General features: G+C 46.6%; 1 protein-coding gene across 1 annotated transcript in view; it reads left to right on the forward strand.

The window, feature by feature from the left end:
• The window catches only part of lrba (LPS-responsive vesicle trafficking, beach and anchor containing), a 207,041-nt gene that overhangs the window by 66,274 nt on the left and 115,931 nt on the right, over positions 1-24,836 (forward strand). Inside the window, 6 exon segments of the mRNA XM_061244631.1 lie at positions 773-909; positions 3,977-4,055; positions 4,749-4,882; positions 8,146-8,207; positions 17,299-17,363; positions 18,687-18,795. Coding sequence (XP_061100615.1) covers positions 773-909; positions 3,977-4,055; positions 4,749-4,882; positions 8,146-8,207; positions 17,299-17,363; positions 18,687-18,795 — 586 coding nt within the window.

The following is a 24,836-nucleotide window of genomic DNA, read 5'->3' on the forward strand; positions in this document are numbered from 1 at the left end:
GTAATCTCATTTCTGATTTACGACACTGGACATGCTTTCAACTGCACGGGGGATGTACAGTGAACACCTTCTCTGCTGTTTAATTGATATACGACCCAGCGTGCGGTTGACCATTTCCGTTCCAATATGTGCGGAAATATGAGGCTGAAATGAGAATTTTTGGCTGATGGAGACTAACCTTGATTTGGGGAGAATTGAGGAAAAGTCCAGAAAATATTTCAGTGGCTGCACCCAAGGCTTCAGTACACCTTCAGTGTGATTTTGGAATTTGCCTAAAGCTTTCTGAACTTGTTCAGCTTCAAAGTGACTGGGATTTATTATATTTTTGTATTGATTCTATTGTATTATCACACTTCTGTGCTTACCTTCCTCAGTTTCTTCTAGTTCTTTAATAATGTTCAATTTGTATGTTTTTGCAAAAGCAAAGTCAACATGATATTCTTGTAAAAAAAAAAAAAATCATATTTTTAAAAGGCAACATCATGAGCATTATTTGTATTATTATTATTATTACATATATTTTCTGTATGAAAACTACTGGAAATAAATTGCTTGGAAGGCCGTGTTGTATGTGTGTATGTGTTCTTCTGAAGCACTGTTGTCTCAGTAAGTGATTTCTCTTGGGAAGCATTGTGTAAATAAAGGTTTCCGGGAAGAATACTTTTTGTCCCTTTAAGTCCCTTATAACTCACAATTTGTGTGAATGCATTTTTGACGATGCTCTGTGACTGCACTGGTTGCATTTCATGTGTCATAATATTCTATCTTTCAGGAGTGTCGTTGTGGCGCCCAAGAAGGCGGGTGCAGCTGCCTTCACAGGGAGTGGGTCCAGTGGCACGCCCGTCAGCAACGTTGCCGTGGTTTCCTCAGGCGATGCTACGCCCAGCGGTAACACGGAGGCTGCTGCTGGTGAGTCACAGGGCAGCCAAGAAGCCATTATTGTCAAGAGCTAGAGTCAGGAAGGAATCAAATCACTTTGGAGAAGACCAAGAGTCATTATCGTATGTCAGGAAGGAGTCAAGTCACTGTGGAGAAGAGCTAGAGTCAGGAAGGAGTCAATCACTTTGGAGAAGACCAAGAGTCATTATTGTATGTCAGAAAGGAATCAAATCACTGTGGAGAAGAGGTAGAGAGTTACTATCTCACTAACGAGAGTCACTGGACTGCTGAGAGCTGCTAGAGAATCATTACCGTGCCAGTGAGTGGTGTCATGGCAACGTGGAGAGCGGCTTTAGAGTTATTAGACAAAGACTTGTAATACGGTACAAACACGATGCAGTCTTTATCATACCAAACCAAACAGAGTCATGCCCCTCTGGAGAGAAGCTAGCATGATTCATTATTATACTAGAGAAAGGAGTCACACTGTGGAGAGAAGCTGAAGTTGTTGGAATACCATAGAGAGCAGTAACAACACTGTGGGGAGTGTAAGGTGTTGGCATACCATAGAGAGATTAACGGCACCGAGGAGTTAAGCTGAAGTCACTGTTACACCAGAGACCGCACTTCAGTATGTTCGAAGTATATATAACATGGTTTAATTAATTGATTTGCTCAGTTTCTCTTGAAGCAAACTCTCTTTGCTTGAGATATTGGTCCAGAGTCAGGTGCATGGTTAGAACCATCCCTGAATGCAGACGATGGTCTGGGATAACACTCAAGAAGTGTTGGGGAAGGTGTGGGTCATGTCGTCAAAGGAGTAATTCTTCTGTCCTGGAGAGTGTTGTAAATGTCACCAGCGGTTTGATGGATCATATCCCTTTGGCTCTGGATTGGACATATTTATGATCATGTCATGTAATCCAGTTGGCGGTGGACACTACACACAGTTGGATTTTCAAGAATTAAAAAATGGTCACTGTTGAGGCAGATGCTGTAGCCTCGAGCAATTCATGTTGTGGAGTCAAGTATTACGGGTTATTCCTGAGGGATATACACTCAGTGACCATTTTATTAGGTAGACCTGTACACCAGCGTCTTAATCCAAATATTTAATCAGCCATTTATGTGGCAGCAACTAAATGCATAAAAGCATGCAGATGTGATCATGAGGTTAAGCAGTTTTTCAGACCAAATGTCAGAATGGGGAAGAAATGTTATCTAAGTGACTTTGACCGTGGAACCAGTCATGATTGTTTGAGTATCTCAGAAACTGCTGATCTCCTGGGATTTTCACGCACAAATGTCCTTAGAGATTGCAGAGAATGGTGCGGAAAACAAAAAGAAATCCAGTGAGCAGAAGTTCTGTGGGCAAAAACACGTTGTTAATGAGAGAGGTCAGAGGAGAAGGGCCAGACTGTTCAAAGCTGACAGGAAGGTGACAGTAATGCAAATACCACATATTACAACAGTGATATGCAGAACAGCATCTCTGAACATACAACTTGTCAAACCTCTAATTGGATAGACTACAGCAAAAAATTATTATAATAAACACCTAATGAAGTGCTCACTGAGTGTATAGTGTTTTGTGCATTGCTTTTAACAACAGTTAAAATGCATAGGGCTATCCATGCCTAATCCATGACAAAATTATATACTTCATACTGAACTCAATATAGTCCAGGGATAAGATTATAAGATTATGTCGTGTTACATCTTATGTTCTATAAGATTAATAGAACATGGAGTAACACGCAGTTTGTGTTTGAACCCATGCGAATGGATAGGAAGGTTTCCGGTGGACAGGGGTGAATGCCTGATGGTCACATATCTGTGGAAAGGGACCCTAGAATATGGTTTTAAAAAGGGGGATTCACATTCCTGAAAACAGAAGAGAGGGGTTGTGACCTGTTCCACACGGAGCCTGACCTGCAGATGAGACCCTGGCGTCCCTCTCCAAACAGCGAGCACGCAGAGTTAGCGCTGGCCGGACCAGTCGTCCGCGTGTCCTTTCATGTGCTCGCCGAACGTCAGTAAAAGGACGGCTCCTCAGGAGGGCCGGGCCGTTCATCAGGTGGGAGATTAATGGAGATAAGGTAATTTACCCCGCGTACGTTTGAAGTGGCTCCTTCATTAGCACCCAGGAGACCCGCGTCCGGCACACGTGTTGGCAGTTAAGCCCCGCGTCCCACCGCCGCGAGACATTCCACAGCCAGGGAACGGCGTGGAGCCTGTCACCCTGGAAGAGTTACTCGCGTTCCGAGGTCCTTAAAGACGGAAAACGGAACATTTCAGAGACCGAGGGGAAACATCAAAGGCGACGAGGGAACGTGTTTATGCAAGACTCGTTTCCTTGAGCTGGGAGCCAATCGATCGAAGAATCAAAAACGGCACGCGAGGCATCCCTTGCTGTGAAGTGAAAGCTTTGTGGGGCATCGATTCATTGAAATCGAAGTGATCGTCTGTTTATTTTTTGTTTTCAACATTTTCTATTAGATATCAGGACATACACAGACATTATCTATTTATGATGTAGTCACTGGGCAAAAAAAACTGCTGAAGTAGATCTTTGCAAATGAGAACAATTAATATAATGGTATTAGAGACAAAATATGAATGTAATATACAGTTCATGTAAAACAAACCATATTAATAAAATGCAGTATGGTACTGTATGAATGATTGCAGTAACACTGTCCAAAACATTGACAGGTTCCTCAAAATTATAATGCCTACAGTTTAATTGCATCCTTAAATTTGTTGGTGTTTGGTTTGTCCTTGAGGTGTTTATGAACATTGTCCATGAACCGTGAATAGCCATGACTTTCCTCCCCTGAAAAGTTGTGCATATTTATTGAAAGTGTAACTGGATGTGAATTATTTTGTTTAGAAAAAAGAGGGTCAGGCCAGCAACTCCCTTTTAAAATATTTATTGAGCCATAATCTCAAGCACATAAATAATTTTGTATTTACACATGAATGCATGCACTTTTTGGTGCGCTTTTTAGAATTTCATGTCATGTTAGAAGGTTCTGGCAAGCAGAAGGGTCGTCCCACAGCCAGACCCAATAACATGTTCTCTGGTTTCATACAGAGGGAGACTCCACCAGCGCTAATCTGCCAGCTGTCCCCACACTTGCCCCACTGACCCACGAATCGGCCTCCAGAATGAGGTGACGTCTCTCCTCCGAGCCTGTGGTCAAAAATCTCACCTACACTTCTGCTCTTTATTCTCTCCCTATTGCGTCATTCACACATGGTCTTGTGTTAAATGTCTGTGTTTTCAGCAATTTTAAGATTGAAATATTTATGTTTTTTAGTTTTTTTTGTACAGACAGGCAATTAAATATCCCCCCCCCACCCCCTACACAACATATGTTCCAGTGAATGTAATGGTCACTGGGTAGAATTACAGTAATCCCCTGTTTGGAAGAGCTCTTTCACCATTGCAGACCAGTGGGCAGAGGTTCAGTCAGGTTTGGACTGTAAATATGAGATGTGTCATTCAGTATGTACTGTAAGTGGGGCACAAAAAATCACTGTTAATGTGGACGTAGCTCATGATTGTTCTGCCATCTTGTTCCAGGCCTATACTCAAATACCAGGCCTCTTAATCAACCGTGATTGGTGGAAACTCAGAGCTAGTGTTAGTGTAGGCTTTTCATTCTTTCTGCTGACTCGAATCAGAATTTGAATTGTTTATTTTTTTAAACAATCAGTTCCAAGGTTTAATGTTTTTGAACCAATCAGTTCCAGTGTTAGATGTTTGCAAGGTCAATGTCATGCTTTTGAATGAGTGAGCCCTAGCTTTCACCGGCCCCTTACCCGCCGTAGAGGACTCAGGTGAATATGTTGTGTGACTGCAGTATTTCGGAGAGGTTGGACCACGCGTTGGAGAAGGCTGCCCCCCTGTTGAGGGAGATCTTTGTGGACTTTGCCCCCTTCCTGTCCCGCACTCTCCTAGGGAGCCATGGCCAGGAGCTTCTGAACGAGAACACCAGTGAGTACCAAGAGATGACACTGCAACCTTCTCATTAAACGCTTGCCAAATAAACATGGCAATCATCTACCAACAAAATGGTGGAGACGTTGGTACAGAGGCATAAATGTTACCAAAAAAAGGGGCAGGCATCTTGTGTTATGTACGGAATGCATACTGTACTGTACTGTACTGTCCCTCCCTAAGAAGAAACCATTTACAGGCACATTAGCAGGGATTGCAGCTAATATTTTCACTCTTATTATTTATGAACATTCATCATTTACTGTATATCTAATGGGCAGTATATTGTGGTATTTGAAAAAAAATTAAATAATGATGTGCTATAGTCATACCACCAAAGCAATTATGATTTGCACCATAGACAAAAAAGTACAAGGCTTTTTATGAAAGAAAGCACTTACTTCCTACAATAGTAATACACTCTTTATTGATCTTTATTAATGTCTTAAAATCCCCTCATCTCTACTGAGTCTGGGCAAAACACCTGATTAATATTAGCTACCATATTCATATTCAATGTTAATTTCACCACAAACATTGGTGGTATTGCTAGCTCTAACAGTAAAAGCCAAATGTCAAATGAGATGATGCGAAATGAACATGTCATTTGTCATTCATTTGGCTAATAAAACAATTAATTTTAGCTTGCTAACCTAACTATCCACAGGTAATTGTCACTTCAGTCTAAATTAAATCAACATCAAAACTGAACCTTCAATTATAAGGTTGCTACATGTACAAGGGAACTAACGCGTGTGGACTTCAGTCAAGAGTTGCACCCTGGCCCTGCGTAATGAATTATCTGCTATCCAAGCTATGTGATCTCTTAATGTAAGATTAAAAAGCAACAACGCTAATCAAATCTACGCTGGGAAGAATCTGGAGTGTCTTTTAAGGTAGCGGTTGCGTGGCTGCTGTGGGTTTTATAGAGAAGAGGGTCAGGGGGTCAGGCCACTAATAAGAGTGTTTGGGACGTCTGCAGAATGGAAAGGTGATTGATAGCCGTAGGGCAGGGGGGACGGAGTAAGTGAGAACGGAGAGGTCACAGAGCCATTTCCCCTCGCTGCATAGATAATGGCCCCAGCCCTCTGACATCGCCCCAAAAAACAGATATTACCGATCAATAAGACATATGCTCCCCGCATGCGAAGCTGTAATACAAGGCCTAAATATGTATTAGTTTACAGTAACATTATGTCGGTTCATTAGAGTCATCAATACCTCTGCCCCCGCAGATGTTGCAGTATTAACCCTTAAACTTGGGCATGCATGTGACTTAGATGGTATGAAGTGCTATCTGTAGTATACAATTACAGTGGTGTGCAACAAATTTTGGCACCCCTGTTGAAGATGCCTTTTATAATTAATATCTAAGTGAACAGAAGTGAACCTGATCTCTAAATGGTTCATTGTTAAACATGACACATTTCTTCACATTTTAAAGCAAGATTACTTTTTATTAGAGTTTTTTACAGTTTAAAAAAAGGAAAAAAAGAAAAGAAAAAATTAAAAGGCCCTGTGCAAAAGTTTGGGAACCCTGTCAGTTAGTACTTAATAACTCTACCTCAGAATACCTGTACCTCAGAAAAATTATTTGCACGTACGGCATGTTTATCAATAGTATTCAAGTCTGGGGACTGTGGTGCAAAAGTTTGGGAACCCTGTCAGTTAGTACTTAATAACTCTACCTCAGAATACCTGTACCTCAGAAAAATTATTTGCACGTACGGCATGTTTATCAATAGTATTCAAGTCTGGGGACTGTGGTGGCAATTCCAAAACCTTCATCCGTCTTTCCTGGAGGTAATTTATAGTTGATTTTAAGGTATGCTTTGGATCATTGTCTTGCTGGAATACTTCAACTTCAATATCTGGACTGTCCTTTGAACATTTGCCTCTAGAATTTCTTCATATTTGGTGGAATCCTTTCTTCCTTCCACTCACAGAGTATTTCCTGTGCCCCCAGCTGCCACACAACCCCAAAGCATAATGGATCCACCTCCATGCTTCACAGTTGGCAAGCAACAAATGCTTCACCCTGTCTTCTCCAAACATACCTTCTTTGGTGGTGGCCCAAGGTCAACATTATTCCATAAGGCTTTAGGCATCTCAAAAGTATGTTGTATTGTTGTCCTGTGAACAGCTAGACCTGTGTCTGCTACTCTTTTTTGCAGCTCTTTTGCAGTGATGTGTGGGTTCGTCTGAGCATTTCTCATCAGGCCATTCTATCCTAAATCATTCTTGGTCTTCCAGACCTTGCCTTGACTTCAACTGTTCCATTTATCTTCCATTTTCTAATACTGTCTCTTAGTGGAAATAAGTTGCTTGAAACATTGAGAGGTTTTTGTAGCCTTCTCCTTCTTGGTGGAAACCATCTTCATTCTGAAATCCTTGGACAGCTGTTTAGAGAAACCCGTGGTTGTTAACACCAGAGACAACAGTCACTGCAGTTGGATATTTTAGAAGACATGGTGTTACTTCAAAATAAAAAAGTTCAGCCCTGGAATTATACTCACCTGACTCATTGAAGACCTAACAAGTAAATTGTATTACTAATCATCTTTTTAAAAAGTCACAAAGAATAAAAGGGTTCCCAAACTTCTGCTCAGGTCCTTTTCCTTTTTAATAATTTGTAAACAGTAAAAAAAATTAAAATAAAAAGCTTTAAACCCGAAAGGTTTGATAAAGTACATTGTTACACTGTAACAGACATCTAAACCAGGGGTGCCCACATTTTTGCACCCCACTGTATTTGATATCCATCAGTGTTAAAAAATCATTATTATTTTCTGATTGAGAAATAAAAAGAGACATAGTTTTGTTTCATTTGAGGATAATCAGTCGATCAGTAATATAAATATTATAATTAAGAATTGTTTTGCTAAGATACTGTAAAAGATCAGTCATTTTTAAAAGACCTTAAAAATAAAGTTGTTTTATTCCATTGAGAAAAGCACAGGAAAATGCTTTCTCTACTTTACACTAATTAAAATGGACATTACATACAAAAGTACTAATCAAACATCAAACTATCATGCATTGTTATTTATTCATGTATTTATTTATTTATTTAGTGAACCCACCATCATTCAGTGAGTTGGTCATGTTATGGTACAGAACCTTGTACGAGGTGGCCATGCGTGTAAGGGTATGACCGTGTGCGCACAGCTGACCGTGCCTCCCTGGGTTTGACGGTGTGCACACTTGGTCGACCGCACGCACCTTATCTTGACCTGGCTCGGTCTCTCTGTCTGCTCCAGGTCTGCTGTGTATCAAGTCCAGCAACTCGGTGGTGGAACTGGTCATGCTTCTGTGTTCCCAGGTAAGGCCTGCCCTACTCACCACTACACTCACCTAGTGCTCTCAGAACGGAGGGTGGGTGGTGGGCGGGTGACGGAGTGGTCACCTACGCTTATCTTTCCAGAACACCTCCGCTCCAGGCTGTCCCCGTGTCCATTGTGGCTATAAAACTAAATGTAAAATAAGACCTGTTTAATGAGCCCCGTATCGGAACAGGGGTCGAGGGTTCTGACCCGTGTAGGAACCTTTGACCCGCAGTAGAAGGCCTGAGGAGCGGGGATAATGCAAAATTAATGCCGCTTTGCATCGATTCCTTCCCTTCCCCGCCGCAACGTGGCCAAATTTATTTAGGCGGCGTTGACGGACGGGTCATGAATACAAATGAAAGGATGATAGCAGGTGCGGGGAATCAATGACGCGGCGTGTCGATAGAAGGCAACGACGGAGCCCCCCACTCTCCCCCTTTGTGCGTTTTACCACGAGGGCGCTGAGAGGAAGCGGAGGCTCTCCCTCACCCACGCCGCGTACAGTAGCCGCTCTCTGCCTTCCGCGTGCGCTCCTCCGCGCGCGAGGCAGGGGAGCGAGGAACCCCAATGATGGATGGCGCCTCGCGTTCCTCCGCCGGCCGCGTTTTATCAGTTTTATTTTTAAGTGGAAAACGGGGCTTTCATCCTGCCTCTCCCTCCCCCACTTACCCTGCATTATTCAGCTCACTTACTCTCCAAAGGTAATATAGAGAGATTACACATCACTTCTGGTGTCACCGGCTGCATATATTTGGCACCGGCGCAGACGCGGGGAGAGAAGTGAACCTTAGCATCCAGAGGGGGGAATAAATGACACGGGCTAATGCACCTATTTGTCATATCTGTCAGGGTGTTGTTTAATGCTAATCTAATCAAAGCCAGAATCTGCCGATCGTGGCTCCTTGCCCAACCCGCAGTCTCCCGCCGAAGGCCCAGCGCTCCCGCCTTTTCTCCCCGGATGAAAAAAAAAAAAGAAGAAGAGAGAGGCTGCAAATATGGCACTGATTGCTTCAATAAATCATGGAGCCAAATTCTCTCACAGCCAATGCTAATGTAATTTTATTGTGGGGGATGGTCTCCACCCTCGAATTAAAAAAAAAGGATGAGGCTTAAATGAGTCGGTATTTATCGGGAGATGAATGACGCTGGCGCTGTTGTGCTGAGATAATTACATTTCGCGATTTTGGCCGTCTTTGAGCGCGTCAGAAAGGAGAAGTGGAGAGGGGAGGGAGGAGGGGGCAAAAGGGGGGTCGGGGGGTGGGGGGCATTGATTTATGTCGTTATGAAGTGAAGTTAGTCCCGCCACAGGAAACAAGGAAGACAGGACGCAGCGTATCGGACCGCCGTTCCAGATCGCGGGACGAGATGAGGACATATCTGATTGATTCCACCCCTTTCCTCACCCGCCATGGGACCAAGGATGGGATGGCATCTGTAAAATTTTAATTAATTTCCCCCGGGCGAGATGGAGTGGCTCGGGTGTCAGAGTTGAAGGGATCAGGTCACGGCAGCGTTTTTAATCACCGCCGTTATGGAAGATGTATGCACGAGTGCCTCGACCCTCCAAACCGGCTTCTAAACCGCTGTTTGATAGCGCCGCTCTCCAAAGAACCTGTGGACTGCCACAATTAAAGATCAATTTTGATCACAAACATTAACTGTGGGGGGTGGTTTATTGCTTCCCCCTCTCTTGTAGTTTTATTGATTCTCATACATAAGCCTCATATACAAACTCCTGGGCTGAATATGTCTCGTCGAGGAGGCTGGGTTGCACTGTTAAACTGTCTTGCCCTTGTTTTGTTTTGGGCGTTGCTGATTGAAGTGGAAATGAGTCTTTGGACTTGATGATAATAGGATTTGTTTAGTTACTTATACAGCCAGACTTAATGTGTAAAGCCAGATCAATAGTGTTGTGTCAGTGGTTCATATATTTTTTTCTCAGGTGACGTGACTGGTGATGGTAGTTCACCAGAATGTTCGCCCCATTGTGAAAGGAGACGCCATTGACAATCAACATTTCACTGATCAAAAATGACTGAAGTGATTGAGTGGCATGCCTGTCGTGAGGCCGATCTCTCTCCTGTCATCCAGCCAATCATAGAAATGGACACTGTAGTTTCAGCATGGTCCCCACATTCATTAAAATGGTGTCTTGCCTTGAATAGTGGCTAATGACCTTGGGAATTGTAGCTTATGTGTTTTTTTTTGTGTGTGGAGTTGAATGTCTTGTCTCTCGCCTCCTTTGGGGATTCCAGCACATTTCCCGACATCAGAGATGTCTTGAATAGACGGGTCTTTGCTCACAATTTTAATCTTTCACTTAAAGAGAATTGGGTGGAAGAGAAAAAAAATCCAACTCTAAACCTGTATCAAGACATCCACGGCATCAAGGTAATTGTACGTGATGGAGCCTTCAAAGAGCGTCTCCTTATTACATGAATTTCATTTTTGAAAGTCATCATCTTGCCATTCAAACTCTCGCTTCGTGGAAGCTTGTTGTTCGGGTCGGCCTAATTCTGCCTGACAGCCTCTCCTGCAAGTGTTGCCCCGGTGCCGGGTTCAAAGAAAATATAACTGCTGCGTATTCTGAAGCGTATCACTTAAAAAGGCTTCATCCTTAAACATCTAATAAATAAATAATGTGCTTGGCCACTCTGTGCCACAATTTCCTGTCCAGAAATCATCTCATTGGCTGCTCTGCAGCAGGCTGTCTGAAAGCCCTGTCAGATAAACGTTCTAGTGGCTGAGTCGGAGCTCAGTAAACCAGTCGTTGTTCTCCCGGCCTGACGTTACCTTGTCTGTTCTCCCCTCTGTCAGAATCGTATCCTCTGTGCCGAGGGGTGAAAGAAGGAGCCAGCGTGCCCCTCTCCTCTGCTCTGTTCTGAGGGCCTGTTTTGCAAAACACAAGAATTTCTGCCTCCATTTATTTTAAGATTGGTTTATGGATCTTTCTTTGGTGTGAGTGTTTGATTGGCGGCGGGTGACATTATATGCCAGTTATTTTCGGGCTTCAAATCAATGTGAAATAATGTGAATTACGGTTTTACATAGATTATTTAAAACATCTGGGCACAGGTAAATAAAAGATGTACTGGATATAGTCAATAGTCAAGACAGCAATAGTCAGGCTCATTGCAATGTTTCATCTCGCATTTAATTCAAACGATGCTAGCTGCTACGGCTGGAATATGTACACATTTTGTCCTGCACTGGATATGTCTTTGCATGGATATCGCCACATGCAGTGAGGATATTCAATGCAGTAAACACCTGTTTTATCTGTGCTGTTTAAGATCTGTCTCTTTCACAAAAAGTGGTTCGTAGGCAGTCCCATTCGATGATTGCGTAATGAGCTGTAGCCTTCTTAAATAAGACGTTAATTTCAGGCAGACTGCGACCGCACCAACACACCCTCGTCATGCTGCGTTTTGCGCTGCGAACTTCATGTACGTAATTCTAGCCCTGAGTGTATCTCCAGTTGAGACTGAAGATCTTGTGTTACCAGCCTAGCTGGTGAGGAGGCCAAAGTTAACCTGTCTGACAGATGGGACAGAATGGTCCAGTGAATGGGCAGAGAGACATTGACTTCCCAAAGTACTTGGCACTTCCTGACCCTTGACCTCTAGGCTGAACGCAGAGCGACGTGGGGCTACAGAGTTTGACCCCCAGAAGGCGCAGAGCGCGCGGTCGTCCTGGCTACAGGATCAATACTCCGAGATTGAAATCCCCGGTTTGACAGTGAAAAATCCTCCCTGCGGCCTAGCGCACGTTAGCGCCTCAGCAGGACTCCTCCAAACGGATTTCTCCGTCGTGTTTTTTAAAGGACCGGCGCGCCTCTCCGTTTTCCCGAGGCGACCGTAACGCGCGGGTGTGGTTGCTGAACGCGGGCCTTTAATGAACCGCACGTCCGGCGCTCTGCGGGCTGAGGAATGCGGTCTGAAAACCTCTCGCCCGTCACAGCCGGAGAGACACCCCGCCACGTACGAAAACACGCACGCGGGGTTCAAGATCAGTGCACAACCCCGAGTGTCTCTCACGGTTTCCCCCGGCCCTCCCCGGCCCTCTCGTGCCTCGAGCCGGGCAAACAGCCTCCCCGCGCCGCCCCCGTCTGCCCTCGCGGGCGGCCGCACGCTGCGTCTCCCCGCCCGCCCTTTGAACGGCGCTCTCCGGTGTGACGGAGGGAAAACAGAGAAATATCAACTGGCACTTAACTCGGCGCTCCCCCCCGCAGGAAGCAGCTCGGAGCTGAAACGGAGCCGGCCCCGACAGGAAGTGGGGCCCTGCCGAACAGGGACCTCTGAAAATGAAGTGCGCTTTAGTGCGGCCTCCCGACTGTTTTACAGCAGGGCCGCGCGGCCCTCGACGTACAGGCACGACGGCGAAGGCCGGGGTTATTTACCGACGCCGTAATAAGTCTTTCAAAACAGAACCAAATTTTCCTAGGCTGCCACAATTAATAAATTAGATGGTTTTCCCCTTATTGGTCCCAGCTATGAGGATCTGGAATGCGCTCTTTTCCTCTCTGTAGTTATTGTAGTGCATAGCTGCCGGTGTGCGTGCAGTAAAATGTGTGGTGTTATGTTTCAGCTTTGGCTCGTGAATATGAGTAAAAGAGAAAAGAAATGCAAAGTCTAACGCACTGCTTCAGATTTGATCAGCATTGCATGGTCTTTGAAATCACTATCCATTGTGAAATGCTGAAGAAAATTTGACTATAATTCACCATAACCTTCTTAAAATGAGTCCTTTTATCAAATTAAATGAAAAGTGCAATTACAATTTTACTGCTGATGTGGGCGTTTGAGTACAGGAGTGCTTGTGATTATTTGGTTAACAAAAAAAAAAATCTTCCATCGTGTTTCCACACCCTTCTGGGTCAACCGCCTAAGGGGACTTCTAATCGCCACAATCTGTTTTTATACCTTCCTGAATTTTCTTTACTTTTTTGAAGAGTTAGTAAATATTTCTCTATTGTATGTGCATTCACCATTTATAAGCCAGAGAAGCATGTTTTAAGAATGTATGAATTTTTATAAATCTTAATCATCCACGAGCGGCCATTTGAGTGTGAATCCCATTATTCTCGTTGTCTGATGTCATACTGCAATTTCACAACCTTCAGTAAACACTTGTGAATGTTGAGCCAGTTTTCAGCATTATTCAGCTTAAAATGTGCTTATATATTGTCTTTTGGAAAGCTGTTTTGTGTGTAAATGAAGTGTGGTACACACTACTGTGTGTGCGCTTAGTGTCCCTGGGCTCTTACAGCTGTGTGCTTGCTGTGAGCCCTGATTGTGTTTCAGGCTACTTTAGCCCCAGGCTAAACGCAGTCCAGCTGGCCAGTCCTGACATTCAGCCTGCACTGAAGCGTGGCCTCGGAGGGAGAGCGCACTGTAGCCTCTCTGCCTCTGTGAGAATGTTTTCTGCTTTTAGTGAAGTTGCAGCACTGCGATACCAAATCACCAAATTCACCAGTCTTTAGTGGTGATCTTCTGGTGGGGTCTAATGAAGGATCGGCTCTGAGGCGGTTTTCCCTCACCGTCCGTGCCCACAGCTGCGGTGGGAGAGCACTGTGGAAGTGACCTCTCGGGTGGAATGGAGATGAGCTGCCCCGTCCTGTAGCCGTTCTCTCTCAGCCTGCGCAGTCCCTGGGGAAGTGATGTCACCCCTCTCCCTCTCTGCGGGGCAGCTGTTCTCTGGCTCCAGGCAGAGGGGCTGAACACACTGACCACCTCGCCACAAAACAGACAGGACAGAGATTTACTTAGACAGTGATCCCCTTTTTCATGTAATATTATTATTATCATTATTATATATTTTAGAAATATTATTGCTATTGTTATTAGTATTAACATTGCTGCTACTACTACTAACTGCTACTATTACTATTAATACTACTATTATTACGACTACGACTACTAATAATAATAGTTGAAGTAGGATGCTGTTATGCACTGTGGGTGAGGCCTGATGACTTCAGGTGACAGGTCACGCCAGGGCAGTGAGCCAGGGACAGAGGTGACAGTGTGTGGGTGCTCTCGTGTTGGGAAGGGGAGCAGGGGTGTGGAGAGGGGAAAAGGTCAGAGGTCACAAATGACTCTTTGTATCCTCTCATCATGGGCAGGGTGAAAAAAAGCTTATCGGGTCATAAAGTCTGTCAGGGCTGACCGGACCACCTAAATTCAATAACAATCTCAAGTCTCTCCGAGTGTTTGTCTTTTTAATCACGAGGAGGTTCCAAGAGCCACCATTTTAATGCAGTAATGGCTAGCACTGTCATTCACTTCGTACCTGACATGCCAGTAGCCTACTCTACACTCTGTCTACAGTCCTATCTTATGTTCATTTATTTCTCTGCTATAGCTGCTAATTTCTTATATTAATCGTTGTGTTGCCCATACATACATTTACTTTTTGTGAGGGATCTTGACACTCCAAAATGTGCACGATGAGCAAAGATACTATACACTCTCAAAGGGCTGTGACCAGTGACACAGTGTTTATTGTGTTGGCAGGGCAGATCTGGAGATATGGGGACTAGACTCCAGGTACTCATTAATTGCAAAGGATTTGCAACCAAATAAATATGTATGATGACTTCATTGATAATTATGTTAATGTAAATTGAAGCTGAAAGTCTGCACTTTAAGTTCATATTCATTGTTTCACTTTAATACTGATGTGCTGGAGTACAGAGCCGAAACAACAGAACTTGTGTCACTGGCTGTGTTCCTCTGCTGCGGTTCGGTTTTTTGCATTTTTGATTGGAGCGCTTTCCCCGAGGCTATGAGGACTGAAATGGAATAGGAGGAAGCGGCCCCCTCCCAGGAGAGGCGTGGCCGCTGCCCCCTCTGCGCGCAGCAGTGGAGGAGAAGGCCGTGTTTACAGCCTGGCTCCCCGCCGTGTTTATTTCCGCGCAGGCAGTCAGGTAGCCGTCCCCCGGGCCTGTCAGCCTGGGGGCCTCATGGTTAATGTCCTTCAGGCCAGGGGCTGCCCTTCCACCGCCTGCGGTGAGACGCATTTGCATGCGGCCTGTTTCCCTCTGCGCCCGCTCTGGTATTGTGTATGGTAAACACGGTCACTGCCAATAAGGCACTGCGGAACAGAAAACACTGACGGAGATGTTTTGATACCGCACCCCCGACGTGATCTGCATCTGCTTACATTGCGACACGAGTGTGGACATATTGTGTACCTTTTCTTGCATAAATAACATTTTCCCTGCAATTACGGGTGATTGCGGTTTCCTCTCCCAGATGGGTTGGCTGGGTAACCTGGCACCCTGTTTCGCATCGACCTTGGGCCAGCTCATTGCTGCACTGTTTAATCCAGTGCCTCTGTAAAACCCCAACAAGGGTGAAGTGTATTCCAGGACTTGTTGTGAACAGTCATAACTGTGACAGACAACGTTGGTATAAAAATTGCTCCCAAATTGTGGGGAAACATTCATAACAAAATGATCTGTGATCATTGTTGACACACACAGAGGCTGTGTGCTTCTACTGTATGTGTGCATGTTAGTGCAAACCCAGGTCTCCTTTCGGCTGAGGGGCTGTTAAAGAGTTAAAGATGACGTTTACCAGCCTTTGCAGTCCTTTCCTGACCCAGCAGAATCGCTCTTGCCACTCCAGATGTTTAACCGTGTTTATTTTCTTATATTTTCTCCACTGATTTTTTAAAAAAACCTCCCAAATCTGTCAAATCTCTCTTTGTGAAGAAAGGGGGTAATGGGGGGGCGTCTATCCTTGGCTTCAGGGCTTGTTTTATGGCTGGAGGAAATTGCAGGTGATTAAAAGTAAATTATTGTACTGTACCTATGAAATTATTGACCGGTCACGGTTCAAACAACAGTCTTGTACAAAGCAGTGAATTATGTTATAGGGCGGGGTCCGTTTTGTTGCCTTAGCTCTTTGCCCTGAGGTTTTTAATACCTTTTTTCCTTCCCTGCTCCCCCAGGACGGAGAGAGAAGGGCTTTCCACTTCACGCGTGCCGCGGGTCACATGCTTTTATTATTCTTCCAACGGGCTCACGCAAAGCGTAACGTCGAGGAGGTCGCGGAAGTCTGCCGGAAGGCTGCCTCCCGTAGCCGTTAGCGCTCAGCATTAAGGAGCCGTCTCTCAGCCGAGCGTTATTAGCTTGTTTAGGCTGACACCGTGCCCCGTGTTAGCGATAGCGGATAGCGAAAGTACAGGAGCTGTGCGCTGATAAAGTTGACGGGAGCTCCCGTTATACATGGCCTGATCTCCTCAGCGCGTTCGGGGCTAATTGGGGTTGATGGTAGCAGTGGCAGTGTTTAGGTCTGCTCGGCTTCCCGCGCGAGCTGGAACTTCTCCATCACCGTCATCCGCCGAGGCCGAACTGTGGGAAGGGCTGACACCAGAGCCAGGCGTGCGATTTCCACCCTGTGCTGCCGCCCACAACCCACCATCCCAGCTGCAGGACAGCCAGGCTATTTCACATCACAGGCTGGGATTCCACACCGTTTACTAACCTTTTGTTCTGTAAAAAAGAAACAGTATTCTAACAAATGTAGCTTTTGGTTGTTAAGATCCCTGAGGTTTCAGCACGCTGTTCCTCTATGGAGCAGAACGAGGTAATGATGGAGGCTGTTCCGGGTGGACGATCCCATTATTTAAAATTTTACACGCGACAGAGAGTCATTGACCGGCTCTAACCTCGTATTTTCACGCTTTCCTCCCCTGACCCCTCCCCCAAACACCCCGCACGTGCTCTGGCAACCCATCTGGGATAACGTTACAGTTCAGTGCCCCTCCTGCCCAGCCAGGTGGAGAGCGCTGTTACCCCAACGCACCGTTAGGGCGATTCCACGGTAACTGACGTTACAACTGCTGGATGTTTGGGTGGTAAAGCCCAATACAGCTACATAAGAGACTGAGTTATTTCCTCCTGATGAAGCATAGGTCGGTCTCTTATGTGGCTGTATTGGACTTTAGCAACGCATATATATCCTGTGGTTGTAACGTTGGTTGCCGTGGAACCCGTTACCTTTTCAGGAAAGACTGCAAACATTGTGCAACCTCACGTTTGGCAGGAGCGCTCTCACACGTGACGCTTGTGTGTTGCAGGAATGGCAGAACTCCATCCAGAAGAACGCGGGGATGGCCTTCATCGAGCTGGTCAACGAGGGGAGGTAATTATATTTTGGGGAGGCTGACCCCCGCTGCCCTCGTCTTCATTACGCCCGCTCCCTCGATCCATACACGGCCCCGGGGGCGCGCCGGTATTGAATAAAAATCCATACGCCAGGAAAGGTGATCTGGGAGCGCCGGCCCAGAGTTCAAGTCTCCGTCAATACCTGTCTGTTCCTCCGGGACCGGGGGGGAGGGGGGGCTGATGGGCCGGGACCCCTGACTCCTGCTGCTGACGCTGGGAAGACCAACATCTCTGCTGCATGAGGATGAGCTCTCTCTGTGTCTCTCTCTCTATCTCTTTCTCACTCTCTCGCTCTCCTCTCTTATCTGTCTGCCTCTCATTTTCTCTCTATCTCACTCTCTCACTCCTTTCTTTCTCTTTCCTTTCTCTCTTTCTCTTTCTATCTGTCTACCTCTCTCCTTCTCTCTCTGTCTCGCTCTCCTTTCTTTCTCTTTTCTTTCTATCTGTCTGCCTCGCTCTCTCTCATGTCTCTATATCCCTCTCATACCGCAGGGTGGACCCTTGTTCTGTCAGTCATGTCATCGTACTCAAAGATCTCCCCATACAGTTATAACACCGATTGATGTTCATATGCTTTACATATGTAGACAGCGGGTGTCACTGTACTGCTCGACATGTTTCTGAATCCTGTGTTTTTCATACACAGCCGAGCTTGCGTATGTGTGTGTGTGTGTGTGTGTGTGTGTGCGCGTGTGTGTGTGTGTGCGGGTGGGTATAGAGAGCAGCATAATTGAGGATGGGCAGGGTCACAGTGGCCCGTGCAGAAACCCTGTTCTCGGGATACGCTGCGGAGCTGGGCCGGCTATTGTTCTGCTTGACACGCTCCTGACCTGCTGTAACCCCGCTGTGGGGAGCGCCTGTTCCTCAGTACGGCCCTGATGAGCGTTGGTCCAGATAACATTAGGGATTTCCACACATGTAGCCTGATGGCTGAGCTTCCGCCTGTGTCAGATGCATATCGTGAACAAATCAATTAGCTTTCACTCCATACAGGCCTTACCAAACTCCCCTGTCACTGTTCAACCACATCCGTGTGTTTTACCACACTGTTGTGAAAATGTATGAATGTGAGGGTGATGTTCCTCTGTCTTCCCCTTGCTCTGGGTGGTGAATGTCATGGGGATGGTTTCCCTATCCCCCCATATTGTGCATTGAATTTGAGGCTGAGGGTGTTTCTGTTCCCTTGTACTGTGTTGAATGTGATGGTTTATCCGTGTCTCCATCCTGTGTGTTGAATGTAATGGTTTCTCTCCTGTGTTCTGTGTCAAATGTGAGGTTGATGGTTTCTCTGCTCCTCTAGTCTGCTGAGTCACAACATGAAGGATCACCTGGTGCGGGTGGCCAAAGAGGCAGAGTTCATCCTGACCAGACAGCGTGCTGAGGACCTCCAGAAACACAGAGAGTTTGAGGTGGGTGTCCGTACCCACAATGCCCCAGTCTATACCCACAACCCCATACTCCAGAACACAGCATGATGCAGTCTGTACCCACAGTCTCCTGTTCTCTGGAACACAGGAGGGTTCAGTTCATACCCACACTCCTGCTTTCTCTGGAACAGTTCAGTTCATACCCACACTCCTGCTTTCTCTGGAACAAAAGATAAAAACCCTACCATCTTACAGGTACAGCGCGTTTGCACAGAGCGACCGAGGCACAGTCATAAGATCTGAAGCCAGTCCCCAGGCATGGAGGAATCTAAGAGCCTGCTGTTCCCCCCCCCCCTCTTCACAGTGACATAAAATGAATCACTTCTATCTCCAGACATACAGACCAGAAAAAACACACAAACCAGTCCAGGTGCTCCACGCTCAACAAGGCCAGTTATTTATGAACCCGACCGCCATCCTGCGCCCGGCTCCCGTGATGCCAGAACTGCTGTTGTCAGTGACGCTGGCAGGCCTCCGCGCTCAGCCCACAGTCAAACACTTTCTTTTAAACGCGGTGAATAATGAAGCCCCCCCATACACACACACCACACTGTAGATTGCCCTTGGCACGTTCCTTAACCAAAACACGCCGGTGTCTGAGATGTTAATTTATCCCGCGGAGTCGTTCGGGCGGGCGTCCAGGTGCCCCTCCGGGCAGGAGCACAGTCCTGCCATTCAGCGGAGCGCCGGTCTTGGCTTGGGGACCAGGCCTGGGCCCTTTCCCCTCCCCGCTCCTCTGAATCATTTCCTGTCCTGCGGAGGCCCGCTGATTACACTCCCGCAGGGCGTGTATTTCGCGCTGACAGGAATACGGCCCGAAAGCGCCCCGGCCCCCACAGGGCCCGGCCGGCACTAAAGCTGCCCCCGTTGCCTACGGCGGGAAGGGCTGGGAGCCGCGGGCCGAGACCTGGGCCTGAAGGGCCCTCTGTTCCTTTTTTTAAAGGAAAAACACGCTGGAGTTGTGTGATGTTTCGCAAAAGGGTCACAGGTCTCACTTGCCACAGCGCCAGCAAACTCAACGGTTGCCACTGGGACGACTTGGGCTTGCACCGCTAGCCTCTAGTGGTGAAACGCCAATACTGCATGAGCTGGGTGACTTGCTTTGGCGTGTTGAGCACTGGGAGTTCACAGTTGAGAGAAAAAGCCACGATTGTGTCACGTTTTTTGGCGACCACACCTTCTCACTGTGAACGTGACTTTCAATGTGTTGTTTCAATGGAATGTACGAAGGACCTGAACTCTCCAGGGACGTTTTCATATTTTAAATTCAATACTCCATCTTTCTGTTCACTTTAATAGTGTGTTCAATCTCACTTCTCATAACCGTCATACTTTTCAGATAATATCTACGCGAAAAATAAAAGCAGATCATGCTGTGATTATGCCGTGTGGCTACAGGAATACTGACTGGGCTTTAAAATATGTGTGACCGCATGTAGGTAGAGCAGTGAGCGTTCTCACAAGATGTGTGTAGACAGTGTAATAAAATATCCTTTGAATCATAAATCACAAAAATGAGAGGAAATGAGTCCAAAGCAGGCCAAACATGTGGCCTTCACAGCTTTACGGCGATGTTTCTGCACTGACCCCCTCAAACAGACAGGAGACCGGGCCGAGCAGCGACACGTGGGATTTAACAAACCGAGTTTTCGCACAGTTATACCAACCTTGTCAGCTGCAATTACGGCAGTTTTGTTTCTCAGACGTCAGAGGCAGCAGTCTCGACCGCTGCCCCATGCACGTCGCCTGGGTAACACGGGACAGAACTTAAACAAGCGGTCAGCGCCGGTGGGTGTGTGACATTCCTGCTTGTGGCTTGAAGGCTTGAGGGAGATCAGAAGAAACCGTTCAGCACCAGCGAAGGTTTATTCACAAGTTACGTCGGTAAAAACAAAACAAAACAAAAAACCGAGTCATGTTTTGTCGACTGGCATTAGTCATTCTGTCACATTCTGCCTGTGTTTCTAGTGTTGCAAATGAAAAAGAGCTGCCTTTTTCTTTTTTTCTTTTTTACAACCTGTACAATTTTGTGCACACATTTTGCTAGAGAGTGCTCCCCAAACAAAAGCGCCCCCCCCCCTTTTTTTTTTCTTCTTTTAGCTTTTTCGTACCCTTCTCTCTTTAAACGACTGTCCTGTCTGCTACTATAATCAGATACCCACATAGCCAAACTATGTTTCACAATTGAATTCCCCACTTAAATGTAGGGGGCTCAAGCTTGACCTCTGAGGGAACTGAGCCTCTGATAAGTGCAACACTGATATTGCTGTATTGATTTTCCTCCATTCTGGCTCCCCTAGTCTCTCTGAGCCGCTGGTTTCATCCCGCGGTGCCACAATAAAAAAGGAAACCACCGAATGAAACATGCCCCAGGGGCAAAATTTTTTTGCAGTCTTCAATTTTTTTTTAAGGCTGGTTTTATAGCATTTATGTCTTTTGGTTTTTGGAGGATACAAAAAAAATAAAAATAGAAAGTGTTTATGTTGCAATCAGGGAGCGATTGTGCCATTATTTGTTATGTAGCCCACACTACATGAGACTTGTAGTGCTGGCCTTTTCAGACAAAGGAAAATGGCAGCAGGTCTGTACTGGAAAAAATATCCTGAAAATCATTTCCATGCTGACATATTTCATGTAATCCGCTATAGGAAAACTTGAATTAACATTTTTTTACACTCAACTGAAGTGTGCTTAGAAAAATATCAATTTATTACTATTTGTCAGATGTTTCAAACAAACAAACTCTGTTCTGACACTGCTGACTTCTTCTGATCAAGACCATATGCTCAGTAATCAGTGTGAAATGGATAAACTGGTCAATATAATCTCCTCATACTGTACTGTGACATGCAGTATTCACTGGTTAACAGATAAATAGCAATGCGTTCCTCTGGTGACATTTTCTTGAGTCTTTTAATTGAGACTAGAAACTGATTTATTTTTTATCACATTTGTTTTGTACATGAACTTGAGTGAGGCTTTGAGGAGCTGTGTGCTCTGTGTATCTGTAGGCTTTCTGTTTAAGAAACGTGGACGTACGGCCGAGGCAATGCGGTAAGGCTGAGACTGCGTGCTAATAATGAACCGGCGACCCGCGCGACCACAGAACGTCGCAGCGAGCGAGGCGCGGTTGTAGCGGTCCAGTTGCCGACCGCGGGTGGGACGGAGTCGACCGCGGCCTCGTCCCGGACGGCGCGGCCTCGTAACGGAATCCGCAGCACTCCGCGGAAGCTCGGAGACACTCGGAAGTGAATTATTAAACAGATAAAAATAAATTTATGTTTGCTCCCTGTCACAGTTCATATCCACAGGAAGCGGTGATGGAGGGGCGGAGTGATTTAGGCCCCGTTCGTTGCCGGGGAAGGCGAGCGTATGCCCGGCCCCGACAGGATTGAGTTATCTCTGCTCCCGGGAGTAAGTTACTGCAGCGCGGCCTGACAGAGACGCAGATAACAGGCCCAAATTCAATTACCTTTTACTGTTTTCTTTCTAATAGGATCGGTAATGTGGAAAAGATCTGGAGATGATGGCGCTAGTGTAGAGCTTCGCTACCTGATCCCGTGGAGGATAGCGGACGGGCGGGGTCGGGATGCTTCTTTACGGCCCTTCATTAGGGATGAGTTGTGGAGGGGTTGTAGGGCACAAGGCCAGATTAGGAGGTCCTGATAGCAAAGAGTAAGGTAGACACGAGGTCATTTCTCCCACCCACCTCCCCCATTCTTTCTTTTTGTTCACTTTGTCCAATCGGGTTTATAATGCGATTTATACATTGCGCTTGGATGCTAATGGAATCCAGGGTGAAAGTGCGTAGTTAGCTGTGTAATTAGCCCTCAGTGTCATCGGCCCTCCGTCTTGCTCTGCGATTGAGGGTAGCGATATGCACGCGCCCAGCCTTTGTAGACTGCCCGTTAAAACGACTCTGTGTACGGTTCAAGCAGCCAGTGATACTACAGCGCAGTAGCAACAACACTGGAACACAATTGATATCAACAGCTTGGTTATGTCCAGTAGAAATATAGTGCTGTCACCTTTGAATTATAAGGCACTGCTACATAATGCATGCAGCCCTGAATAGGTTGATGCACTGGCTTGTGCCCAACTGTGTCATCTCGCCTGTGAATTAAAGGAGAAGGAGAAATGTTTGATAAATCTTTGCAGGTTTGAAGCTCGGCTTGGCTTTTCCTACGCTTCAGATCCCTCATATTAAGTTTGCCGCGGTGATACAGATGTGACCCCTCTTATTGCGGTGAGTAGCCTTGTTATACAGGTGTGGGTGTGGTGTGGCCCTTCATTTCACAGCTTCCGTATGCAGTACACACCGTACTCCAGGAGCTGTGTCTAAAAACAATACCTGGGTATGTCCGCTCGACCCTACTCCCAGCCACTTCTCACAGACCCACTACCTGACAGATGGTGTGTAAAAAACAATGCCACAGCCCCACGTTCTGAGCGATAGCCGGATTTTCTGGGGGCTGTTTCTGCCGTTATTTATAGACGGGGAACACGCTTTCTCGTGCAAGGGGTGATCACCCATCTCTCAGAGGTGAGCTCCTCTCCGCGAGCAACCAGCCATGTTACATCCCAGTAATTCATCTGACATGTGCGTGGCAGCCATACTTCATAATTCATAATGTCAGAGCGAAAGGAGCTGGAGACCAGTGCTCGCTGTGTGGAGCTCCAATCTGCTCAAGCCCAGTGCTCACAGTGTGGAGCTCCAATCTGCTGGAGACCAGTGCTCGCAGTGTGGAGCTCCAATCTGCTGGAGACCAGTGCTTGCAGTGTGGAACTCCAATCTGCTGGAGACCAGTGCTCGCAGTGTGGAGCTCCAATCTGCTGGAGACCAGTGCTCGCAGTGTGGAGCTCCAATCCGCTGGAGACCAGTGCTCGCTGTGTGGAGCTCCAATCTGCTGGAGACCAGTGCTCGCAGTGTGGAGCTCCAATCTGCTGGAGACCAGTGCTCGCAGTGTGGAGCTCCAATCTGCTGAAGACCAGTGCTCACAGTGTGGAGCTCCAATCTGCTGGAGACCAGTGCTCGCAGTGTGGAACTCCAATCTGCTGGAGACCAGTGTCTGCAGTGTGGAGCTCCAATCTGCTGAAGACCAGTGCTCGCAGTGTGGAGCTCCAATCTGCTGAAGACCAGTGCTCGCAGTGTGGAACTCCAATCTGCTGAAGACCAGTACTTGCAGTGTGGAACTCCAATCGGCTGGAGACCAGTGCTTGCAGTGTGGAACTCCAATCTGCTGGAGACCAGTGCTCGCAGTGTGGAGCTCCAATCCGCTGGAGACCAGTGCTCGCTGTGTGGAGCTCCAATCTGCTGGAGACCAGTGCTCGCAGTGTGGAGCTCCAATCTGCTGGAGACCAGTGCTCGCAGTGTGGAGCTCCAATCTGCTGAAGACCAGTGCTCACAGTGTGGAGCTCCAATCTGCTGGAGACCAGTGCTCGCAGTGTGGAGCTCCAATCTGCTGAAGACCAGTGCTCGCAGTGTGGAACTCCAATCGGCTGGAGACCAGTGCTCGCAGTGTGGAACTCCAATCTGCTGAAGACCAGTACTTGCAGTGTGGAACTCCAATCGGCTGGAGACCAGTGCTTGCAGTGTGGAACTCCAATCTGCTGAAGACCAGTACTTGCAATGTGGAACTCCAATCAGCTGGAGACCAGTGCTTGCAGTGTGGAACTCCAATCGGCTGGAGACCAGTGCTTGCAGTGTGGAACTCCAATCAGCTGGAGACCAGTGCTCGCAGTGTGGAGCTCCAATCTGCTCAAGCCCTATGTCTGCAGTGTGGAACTCCAATCTGCTGAATGTGGCACAATCTGGTGGTGTTACTTTACAATAGTGCGAGTGTGTGTTTGTATGCACCTGTGTGTGTGGGGGCTTGTCAATATGTGTGTGTTTGTAGCTCTGCCAGCTGACCATGCAGTTGAGGACCTAATGACACTGTAATTAACCTGAGACAGTGGCTGTGTGGAGTACGTGGAACTCTCGCCACTGCATTATTAATGGAATCACTTCCCTGGATAAAGAA

The sequence above is a fragment of the Conger conger genome, chromosome 6 (genome assembly GCF_963514075.1).
Source record: "Conger conger chromosome 6, fConCon1.1, whole genome shotgun sequence".
Lineage (NCBI taxonomy): Eukaryota > Metazoa > Chordata > Actinopteri > Anguilliformes > Congridae > Conger > Conger conger.